This window comes from Lipophrys pholis, assembly GCF_963383615.2.
Source record: "Lipophrys pholis genome assembly, chromosome: 1".
Classification (NCBI taxonomy): Eukaryota; Metazoa; Chordata; class Actinopteri; order Blenniiformes; family Blenniidae; genus Lipophrys; species Lipophrys pholis.
The window spans coordinates 11,085,832-11,097,664 of record NC_137635.1 but is presented as its reverse complement, the minus strand read 5'-3'; the positions used below and the strand labels follow the sequence as shown (position 1 = coordinate 11,097,664).

Sequence of the window (11,833 nt, the reverse complement as noted above, 5' to 3'; positions counted from 1 at the left end):
TTTAACACAAAACATCTCTCAGATTACATTCACATTAAAAATCCAGAAGAGACTTCAATTTGAACATCATTTACATTATTTCAGATATAGAATTCACAATCTGCCAATTGCTCTAATCATAATAGTTTAAATTGCTGATAATGAATATCGATTTGTCATTTTGTGTAATTAAAAAAAAAAGAAGATATTTATGGAAAATTGTAACTAATTAAAAACACTCTTTGTATTTTTTTTATTATTTTTTTTTATTTGTAAAGGTGTTTTTTTTTAAAGTCTACATAGTGAAGAAGTGGTTCACCTCACACTTAAAGGATCCTGGTTTGAGTCCTTTCTTGTGCGTGGAAATACTTTTCAAAGGATGAAAAATACATTTAAATCTCTTTTTTCAAGTTTCAACTTGAATTCAAACTTGCATCTTACCCTGATATAAAACAATACAGAGAATTACAGGAGAATATGGCGATTATGGACTCATCTCTAACACAACATTGACCTGGATGAAGAGTTTAAATCCCAAACTTTATTTTCCTCCTATCTTGTAACCCAGGATTCATAGTTCTGCATCTATAAACTCGTCCGCAGGAACCCTGCGCTCATCCTTTCCCTCCACTAAACTTGTTTATTCGCCCTCAAGAGGGCAGTGTTTGAATAAAAGAGCCTCCATCTGTCAGCGCTCATCAAATCACTGGGATAGGAGCGAAGCCAAGAACTTGTAGTCCTCAGTCTGCATTATTTTATTCAAACCAGACACGCAGATATAGATTTGTCGGATTCCCATGCAAAGCATGGGCAGCGTTCAAATGTTGCACACAACAGATGGAGCTGCAGAGTTTATTCGGCTGCAGGAGACGAGCAGCGTCATTCGCTTGAATGTGCCTGCTGAGAGCAGTAACACTGTAATTAATGTGAGGGGAGGGGATGATTAATGTGTGTTTCAAACAGTGGAGAGAAGAGAGAGGAGAGGAAAGGTCTCACGGGAGAACGAGGTGGTCCAAAATAAACCAGCACACTTTGTGGGGCATTTATTCAAATACGCACAACTTAGAGTGCGTGAGGATGTTTCATTACTTTAAAGTCTGTAAAACACCGTTAAGTGACGTTCACAACAGGTGGAAAAGCAGAATTCACACATTTCCCACAATCTATGGCTTGGAAATTCACTAAATGCAATACATTTGTCACTGGATTTGGATAAAAGAGTCTCTACATGCTGCTGGACACCCACAGCCTTCTACCTAATGCATCATCCATCTTCTCCACTGTTTGATCCAAGTGAGGTCACGAGGTGATGAAGACGAATCCAGCCGACCGAAGGTGAGGACGCACGGGAAAAACACAGAGAGAGACACTCAGGTTACATCCAACTTAGAGCCTCAGATGCTTCTGGACTGAGGGGGAAAAAGATGGAGCAAGCAGAGAAAAGCTCATGCTGATGGTGAACATGCAAACCTCGACACCAACTGTCTCCATTTAAAGAACCCCCCCCCCCCCCCCCCCCCCACACACACACACACATTTCTATTCCAAAATGTGATGAATGAATGCTTAAATTCCATTGAACGTTTAAAGGATGAATAAATAAACACCATCATGTGCCATTTATTTAAATTTAAGCTGCCGAAAAACACTAAACTGAACAAAATGATAAGAAAGGCACAACAACAACAAAAAAACTGATCTGTAAAACATAATCTACACATGAATAACTATCACTCTCCTACTATATAATGTATTCTTTTCAAAAAGTAGCGATGGAAGTAGCAGATTGACAAATGTTTAGTGGTATTATAGTATTTTTGGGGTATTTTATGAGAATTAATAGAATTTATTTAACATCATTCATTTGAATCCACAATAAAAACCTTTGTACGTCTACATTTGTGTAAATGTATTCATTTTATATGTGAAAACTGTAGATATTTCTTACAGGTACGTTCAGATCAATTAATAGCACAACCAACGTTTCATCAAAAGAAGCCAGAAGAGCAGCGCATTTATTCACGTTTAGTGGAATGATTTTATCATGTTTCCGTGGATTTACGTTCATTAGGAAGAAAGTGCAGAAGTGACCAAACATGATCTGTTGCCACATTTTTTTTTGGGGGGGGGGGGGTTAAACGCACGGAAATTATTAAAAGATGGGAGAGGCGCTGGATGTACGGATATAATTGGAGCAGCAGAACAAAGATGTGCAGATTAACCTCCCCTTTTTTTCCTGCATTTTTTGGCTTCATGTTTTAAAAAATATCTTCTATGTGTCCACACTTCTCGCTCCTCATCTTCTCCTCTCCTTCCTCCCACCGCCTCCTTCCTCAATGAGTCTCTCTCCAGGTTCAACCCCTCCCACTTTGTGCGAGCGCTTAATTGCCAGCCCCGACCAAAACGTGCGTAATGCTTAAATACCGCGCGCGCCTCTTGCGCTCACGGAGACTGGAAGTGACCAGCGTGTCTAACCATCTCGTCACCCGATTTATTTGAATCTACAAGCTTTTTTGTTTTATCATTTGTTATCCGTGTGAGATTTGCGCCTCTCCTGAGCCGAGCAGCATGCAGGTGTCTCTGGCTCTCCTCGTCTCCAGCTCGGCGCTGCTGCTGCAGGGATGCTGCACCGCCGTCAAGGGATGGAAGGTATTTAAAAACGATGCTACGGAGATCTTACCGGAGTACAGAGAAACCCCCCGGACACCGCTGGAGGCGATACTACCGGCGTCTGGAGGCATCGACAACAGCAACAACAACAACAACGCCATCAACAACAACAGCAACACGTTGAATAATAACAGGGCGAAACACGGCGGGAGGACAGCCAACACAGTTTCCTTCAGTAAGTGATTACACGTTAAATCCTTCTAACTTCATTGTAATACACTTGTGACATAAAAATCATTAAATCAACTGTTAAGGGTAAAGTTCAGGGTTTTTACGCGCATTTGTACCGCGCGTAAAAGTGAGAAAACCCCCAATTTAAAACATTAATACATAGATAGACTGAGTTGTATGCCAGATAAACATTGTTCCAAATGAATGGATATATGAAATGTGTATTTTATAGTGAAATTTTAATAGCCAGTCGGTCATTTTTGCGCTCAGAAACTCTGTAGGCTTTGGGATTTTTACGCGCACTATGCCACCGTGCGTAAAATTGCGAAAGCTCCCAATTTAAAACATAAAGAAAGATAGATTTAAATGTAAGATAAACATTTTTGCAAGCGAATGGGCATATAAAATGTAAATTTTATTGCGATATTTTAACTCCCAGTCTGCCGCTTTACAAAGAAACTCGATCTAAATATAAAATTTGATTTCTTCTCATGAAAACTTAATTTTAATGGATCAGAGCCTGTAAAAACTTAAAATTTTAAGTTTCAAAAAACTTCCCAAATCCAACAAAATTACCTTCCACACCAAGTTCGTCTTTGAACTCTCATTCTAATGGATAAAATGGGTTAGTAAGCGCTTCAGAAGAACGATTTTAAAGGTTAAATGTTTCTGTGAAAAGACTGAATGCTTGAACATTACAGTTCAGTGAGCATCCTGTCCTCACCCTCTGCTTGGTTTTCACACCGGCTCCCTGATGAGGAGCCGCTCAGCTGTGTGGGAAGAGTGTTTTCCTGTTTAATCCAGAGATGAGGGTGATGAGAGCAGCTCAGGCGCACATTCTTGCGGTTCCCTCCTCCAAACAGAGCGTCCGTGGAGACATCAGGGCTTTTTCACGTTGTCTTCCAGGTTGTTTCCTTCTCTCTTTATACTATTAGTCAAGCTCTACTTACGCCATAACCATTTGATTGCAACAACATGTCTCCCAAACAGAGAAAGTCCACGGTTTGTTCTTAGAGGGGGGGATGTCTTTGTGGGGGTTTTGTAGAAATTGCCTTTTAAATGCAACACTGCCTCTGAGAATGATTCCCACCTGTGGCCAGTAAAGGATGGAAGTTCTGATTGAGCTGTGCTTGCAGGATAATCTCACGCGTGCTCTCATGGATTCAAGATGAGTGGCTGCGGTAGTTTCTCGACCCGCTCAATCACGGCCACTTGATTTGCAGATCACAAGATGATTGATCAGATTAGGGGGAGAAGAGCTGACGGGGCAGATTTAGCGAGTCGTTGGTGCGAAGATGAAGAAGAAAGACGAAATAAAAGGAGGTCGTGTTTTATTTGAGTTTTATTCGTTGTGTGTTTCGAAGAAGATGTTCAAAAACACATGCGAAGCTTCCATAATTAAACTGCAGCAAGTGTGAGGGAGAAATCTCCTGGATTATTATCTGCTTGGTCCCTGCGGGGTCACGGCGGAGGCCTGGCCTCCCTCCAGTCCTCTCCCAGAGATCGGCTCCTCTCTGAGGGAAAACCACAGCTCACGCAGCCGTACGGTAGTCTGCAGTGTGTTTGCTTCAGAGAGGGGACGATACCAGACTGTTTTAGTGGTTCTGGTGGTAGTCGGTTCAAACCGCTGCCCGCAGTGTGTGCTGGAAGCATTGTGCGCCACTGTGGTCCCTCCAGCCGCAGAATAACACCAGATCAGGTTCTCATGGGGAGGGAGGAAAACAAAAAAAAACCCAAACAAAAACAAAAAAAGAGGAAGTCACCTCACATAAATCCTTTGTTCAGCCCTTTCTTGCAAAGAAAGCCACAGAGGAAAACAGATCCTCTCCGAGTGTATCATTTCTTAACCGACAGTCCTTTTTTTTTTTTTTTTTTTTTTTTATCCTTCACTCTGTTTGCGAAGAAGGAAAAGAACCAGGACAATAACTCATGCGTGCGGCTGTTAAAAAGCCGAACTATTGGATTACGGTCTGAGTGTCTCAAATCAGTCTGGCAGGTGTCCAGTTTGTTAAAACCTGTAACGCTGCCTTAAAATAACCAGACAGCTATTTACTCTCCCATCTCACATACATTCCCTGCGTCCAGCAGCTTTTCCTTCCAGGCCCAGCTTCCATTTGGTTTGATTGAGCTGTTTAATGGCCCTCGGCTCTGGATTTGCTATCAGCTGATTGCTGCCAGCTGTTTGATTTTTTTTTTTTTTTTTGTCAGTTTATGATCACACCAGGAATCAAAAGTTCAGAGACTCTGATTGGAGATTATTTGATGGAATTTATTATAACTGTATATTTCTAAACACACAATAAAGTGTAAGGTTTATCAGTTTCTTCTGATAAGTGTTACTGCAATTCCCTGTAAGAGAACCTCTGGTGGCCAAGGCACTGTGAGGAGATTCAAAAGTTACCGAGTGCAGATTCTCACGCAACGCGTCCGACTTTAAAGGTGCACTTTACTCATATCCTCATTCCTTTACAAGCATGGAGAAAAACTGAAGGCATCCATAAAACTAAATCCCTTGTTTTCACAACAACATTTTCAAGTCAAAATGCCAAACTTCAGTGGCGGCTTGGCCGTCGGTTTACACGAGAGCGGCGCTTCGAGTCACTGAAAACTCAACTTCTTGAAAACGTAGAGGTAATGCGCACTCGCTCACTCGATGGGCAACAACAACAATAACTCCCAGTTTGTATAGCGTAATGCTTATAGCATATTGTTCGTGTTTGTGGTTTCATTACAAAAACAAACAACAGCACCCACTAGTGGCCCAACATGGAAACGACATTGTTCTCCTCACAGCGTTTCACTGGTGAATTCTTGTTGACCTCCAATACATAAACGGAGCTTCTTATATTGAGATGTACGGATCCCATTCATAGAGCAGACGCTCTGATCTGAGCTCCTCAGCTTTAACATTCCCCCAGTGCTTGTCCAGGCAGAAGCATGTAAGAGAAGCTTTGGTCCGGAAGCTGCTTCACGCAGTCAGTGCTTCACTGGCGACAATCGCGTCTCGTATTGAGGAATCGTGAGTTAACTCGCAGCTTTGTGATGATCCGTTAGAAAACTCGGACTGGTTCGACCACGTAGAGTTTTAAAAATGTGTCTTCTTGCCATCAGTATTTTAGATTCAGTTTTTAAATGGCAACAACTCCATGCATATGATGCATATTATTGTATGTAGAAGGTGTTTCCTCCATCCAGTGGTTTGGCTGTTCACTCTGATGTCCCTTAGAAACATGTGTTGAGCTTTTTATATCTATTTATAATGTAAACTAATGAAAGCCTCCAGTTTATACCTTTGTTTGGTGCAATTTTAAGTATTTTAAGGTACTTTTAAGTACCAATTTCCACATTAAGTTGCATCAATTTTCATTGACTAAAGTGTAAGGTTCAGCAGTATCTAATAAATCTGATGTATAAGAATAAAAGAAAACCTGTGGTGGCCATGGCAGTTATTAAAAAGTCTTTTCCTCTATACAGAGTTTTGGTAGTTAATTCTGGTCTTCTTTAGAAACATTTGCTGGGTTCTTTGTAGTTTTAGATCAATTTTGCAGACTTTGCTGAAAACACTGATGAAGCAGTGTTGAATGTTTGAGGTTTAAATGACACGTTGTGTGTTTGAACAGGGCTGAGCACACGGAGGGATCAGATGCAGCAGTGAACCTGCAGAAGGTTCATTCAGAACGTTTGTTTTGGGTCGAGTCCTCGGCTGCTCACTGTGATCTCCTCTTCCTCCTCTTCCTCCAGGTGCTTCAGAGCTGAGCTGCAGGGAGCTGCGCTCCACCCGTTACATCACCGACGGATCCTGTCGCAGCGCCAAGCCGGTCCGGGAGCTGGTGTGCTCGGGCCAGTGCCTCCCGTCGCACCTCATGCCCAACTCCATCGTCCGCGGCAAGTGGTGGAGGAGCAGCGCGTCGGACTACCGCTGCATCGCGGCGCACTCCCGGACGCGCCGGGTCCAGCTGCACTGTCCCAGCGGCAACACTCGGACTTACAAGATCCGCGTGGTCACCTCCTGCAAGTGCAAGCGCTTCAGGCCCCACCACAACCAGTCGGAGGCCAAGGAGCTCCCCAAGACGCAACGCGGCAAGAAGCACGGCCGCTCGCCTCAGGACCGGAGCAAGAACAACACGCCGCTGACGGGAAACTCGTACTGACGCTGCGGCGGAGCATCCGAGGACAGACACCAAAGCGCACTCACACACAAGTTACACCACACACGAAACGCAGAGCAAACCCATAAGCTATTTCCCAGGCTGGACTTCAGTCTGTTTTCCAGCATATTTGTGAACTTTGCTTATTTGCATGACAGAAGGAGTCGGTGCCAGAGCTCGCCATGACTGTGACTGGCGAGGATGTTTATCCACCAGCGTCTGATCGCCCCAGCAGCTCCCAAACCTCCCTGAGCTTGGCTCTGTCCTCCACTTATCCAGATTCCATGTAAGCATAAAGCAGAGTCCTCCCCGAGGCCTCGGCCCCTCATCTGTACAAATATCCAGCGGATGCAGAGCTCCACTCGCTCACTTTTAAGGCTGAAAAGGTGGACGTCCGCTCAAAGTGGTTGTAATCCCCCTCCTCCCGGGCTGCCTGTGCAGCTCGGCGGCCTCCGGCGGCGGGACGTTGACAGGTTTGGAGAGGCCTCGGTCTGCACGGCGGTCCGGGCCAGTGGCGAAGGCCTTCGCTCATCAGGATGGCCTGTCGGTTCCAGCGGCGCTTTTTCACCACGAGTCAGCGAGAGAGAGGCGACGCTGCTGCGGGGAGGACTCACCCCACACTCCTCTGACTCCTCTTAATCACCTAAATGAGCCCATTTCTGAGGACTGAGTCACAAAAAGCCATTTCCTCGAGACGCAGCCGCTTCCCGTCTGCTGGATTCACACACGTGGCGTGTAGATGTGTCGTTACCGAACGGCGTCGGGCTTTCCAACACGACCACACTGGAATTAACTCTACCGAACAGAGCGGCCGTCAAACCGTCCGTCAAACCGTCCGTCCAACAACCCGCTCTTTAAATAGCTCAGGCAGCAAAGGTGGCCAAAACAATGATTCCGTGTTTGTCCGTGTGTGGACCGCCGAGGGGAAGAGGAAGTGGCGACGCTTCGTTTGTCACTGCAGACAACACAACCTCCTTCCTCCGCGCCGCCGCTGCCTCGTCCTCGCTCCTCGTGTCGCTGGTCGGGCCGCGCTCGCTTCTCTTTCCAACTCGTGCGTTCGACGACGCAGCGACCGGAAGACGGTCTGTGACGTGATGGAGAAACGAGGGAGACGCAAAGAAGGACTGTCACAAAGAATGAACTGCATATTTATTTTTTATTTTCCACATTTAAATTATTTATGCAACCTTTTTGTAGTAAATAATAGCCATTATTGTCATATAGTATGATAGAGAAAGTGAATAAATCTGTACAGGACATGAATAAAGTAAAAGCAGATATATTTGGAAAAAACGCTGGCTTATTTCATATTATTTGTGTTTAAAGGTTTTTGTTTTTTTTAACGATCTTTTATGCACATTCCTCAACACCCTGATGTCTGGATCAGGACTGTTGAACACATTTTAGTTGATGTTCCACAAACGATCTGGTTTCATCTTCATTGGTCTGGACAGATATAGTGCATTAATAATCTTTAAACTTAAACTTTCAGGTTTTTCTTTGTTGTGGTGTTGAGTTTTCTCGATGAAAATGTTCAAATTACTGCAATCTCAAGATAAAATAAATTTTAAGGATGCCAAATACAGTGAAATGTCCAACACACATCTCCAATAAATGATCCCTTAAAAAAAGGCATCATGTATCAATTAAGTACAAAATCAATATTCACTTTCTGGAACCATTTTCACTTTTACATAATTAAAGATGTTGAATTGGCACTTTTCATAATTTTTTTTTTTGTAGAAATACAAAAGAAAACAGGAGTTTTTTTTTTCTGTTCCCCCAACAAAATATATTTTCCTTTTAGTATAAAACACAGAGTAGTTCCAGACCAAAGTAAAAAAACAGAACATGAAACAGAAGAAGACGTAAACGTAATAATGGTGTGAGAAATGCTCGCACTGTTTGATAAAATGTACCGTTTGAACCACAGAATATTCTTTTCATCGTCTCAAGCTCACTGGATATTGTGGAAGATGTTTCCACATCTTAAACATCAAGTTTCTGGCGATTAAAGAAGCAAATCTCGGGAGGATGGTTGAGAAAAAGATGCCAACTGCGGTTAGCTTTAGTCTTATTACGCAAATACTTCAATCCAAGGGAACGGTTAACAAAAAAAAAAAACTTCAGAAAAGGTCCCACTATAGTGATATTTGGGGGGAAAAATAAAAACACCTATATGTTACACAGCCTCTACACAGGCCTGTGTGGTGGTGCAGTGGTTAGCACTCTCACCTCACAGTGAGAGGATCCTCCGTTCGAGCCGATGATTTCGCCTTGATCCGTGTGTGATATATTTTTTTTTTCTCTGTGAACCTGCAGCGTGGATTTTTATCGCTGCCCCTGGAAGTTGGGTGAAGTGATGAAGACGACTGATGATGACCTGTTTCACCTCATCATCCTCTGTCCAAAATGAGACGCTTTTCATTCTTTCTCCTTCGGGTTCCTCCTCTTCCTGAAAGTTTCCTTCTGTTTCGTTTGCATTTCAACAAAACTTAACCTGCTGACATACAGTTTGTTATTTGACTCCAGAATCATTGCATTGAACCAATATTGAAGTTATTATTAGTCCAGTTTGCAAATGGAACATACATTTAAATAAATTAAGTGAAAAAACTAAGAAGAAGAATCTATTAAATGCTAATTGAGTAATAGCATAAAAGAAAATAATGTGTGTTACTCTAATAAAGCAGCAGTAAGGAAGTTGTTCTTAAGCCGAAGTTCAGCTTGTCTTTCTGAAAGAAATATGGAGGTTTAAACAATCCCTCCAGGATTCAACGTAAGAGCTCAAAAGTTCAAGCTGCTGAAACTCTGCTGCAGCTCCGCGGGTCAGATTGAATCGTTTACGTGACCAAGGCACTGGAACCGTACCTAGCTAAAGAAAACACATTTATTTTTAATTACCGGTACATTCGCTCCCTTAAATGGTCAAATAGGCTCGAGTGCAAACACAGAACAGAAAAGCTCTGCAAGCGGCCAAACAGTAGAGATTAGATTTCACTACATCATCTGTAATGTGGAGTCATTATGTCATTTTCAAGTGCCGCTTTCCGGGAGAGACCAGACACGCAACACCACAGGTTTTCCAAGAAAATTCAATCACGCACGTAAACAGAGCGGCTCCACGAACGGTACCCGAAGATATCGATGCTGACAAAGCATCTGCCTCGCGTTACTGTGAGAACGTGAAGCACAGACGCGCAGGAAAAAACGAAAGTCCGAGACGCCGAGTCCCGCCCCCCCGCCGCGCGAGTGTCATCATCTGCAAACTCCAGGTGCACGAGTCCCCGGGGCGTCACCGAGAAGCTGCACGCAAACGCAACAGTTCCCCGACGGCTCCCACAAGACTCTGGGAGTATTTATAGAAGTGACACAAGCTTTGATTAACGACCGTTGGCTTTCTTCGTCAAGCGAAGAAAAGGAGAAAAGAGATGCTGCATTATCCCGTTTGGAAAGGTTCTTTACACGAGGCTGTTTTCAAGTGAAAAATGCAAAACTTTGGTTGTGTTTTGGGGCGTCTGTTTTACACGACAACGGGGCTCGGAGACACGGGAAACACAAATACTATCGTTATTGCTCTCTGCTGCGTGTGTGTCAACACACCTGGTCTGGCGCGTTAACTACGTCATTTTCACAATGTCTCCACGTAAAAGCAAAACTGTTCTGAAATGGAAACGAAGAAACGTTTTCGCTTGAAATGTGGCCGTGTCAACAGTCGTTCTGCACGCGACTTCTTAAAACAATCAGTTTCTCATCAGTACTTTGTCCCGTTTTGTCCCCCCCCCACCATGTCTTCAATTCGATATGAACCTACGTGAAGATGTTGCCCCCCCCTGACGTCACATTCAGGCCTTTGAACTCCCACGAGTGGTGAAAGATCTCATTTCAGCCGTGAGGCGTCCAGGCGTCTTGTTTATCGCAGAGCGAGACGCAGCCGTTTCGACACTGTCAACACAGGCCTCAGTGATGTCCTGCCAAACACACAGAGGGAGACAGTCAAATGAAGTAGATTGTATGTCATCGGAAAAATAAAGAGATACTTGACGGGTGATTGTTTTTGCCAGAGGAATCCGTCTTACGAAAACAAACAAGGCTCCGATGTTGACTGCAAACAGCACGAGTGGAAACTGACTGGAGGTGACTTCTGTAGCATGAGAAGAACTTTCTCCGGCGTGTGGACAAACCCACACGTGTAAATGTCCCCAAAGTGTCGGGTTCCCCGGTCATCTCGCCGGCCATTCAATATTTCAGGCTGCCCGTGATGTTTATTGAGACAGAATACATTTACCAGACGAGCACATGCAACAGTCAGAACTTCAGTGAGGATTACATCAAGTGGAAACGCAGTTTCACCTCCAGGCCCATGCGAGTCAAACCTTTCCAGGAGCGGATATCGCCGCTCTGGTCAAGCACGTGTAGACGACGCATTGGGAGACGGATGTTTGTTGCTCCACCGGCCACTCCCTTATCAGGTCATGAGCAGTAATCGCTTCAAACAAATGGAAACCAGAAGAGATGTCTGGCGGGCTGAAAAGCACGAGTTCAAGTAATTGTGTTCCTCCAGCAGTGCGGCCTTTGAAAGGGGGATAGCATTTCCTGAACGCCGAGAGTTGAATTCTCCGAAGGGACGAGAGAAGCTGAGGTCACGATGGAGCCGAGACCGAAGACGTCCGTCCAGGTTAACTTCAGCATTCGGACTTCCAGAGTCAAGGAATTCGAATCCCGTTCCGGGTGCCTGGAGAGTCTCGGCGGCACGGCAGGTTCATTTATGTTGCACCATTTAGACGCAAGGCAACTCGGAGCAACCTGGATCCGCAATGAAATGAAACATTGAAGAAACGGGGGAAAAAGCAGAAATGGTATTT

General features: G+C 44.2%; 1 protein-coding gene across 1 annotated transcript; it reads left to right on the top strand.

The window, feature by feature from the left end:
- Positions 1-2,422: 2,422 nt before the first annotated feature.
- On the top strand, positions 2,423-8,255 carry sost (sclerostin). Its single transcript, XM_080486381.1, has 2 exons — positions 2,423-2,824; positions 6,562-8,255. Exons 1-2 carry the CDS (start codon positions 2,548-2,550, stop codon positions 6,969-6,971), a joined length of 687 nt encoding a protein of 228 aa, XP_080342507.1. The 5' UTR covers positions 2,423-2,547; the 3' UTR covers positions 6,972-8,255.
- The last annotated feature ends 3,578 nt before the right edge of the window (positions 8,256-11,833 follow it).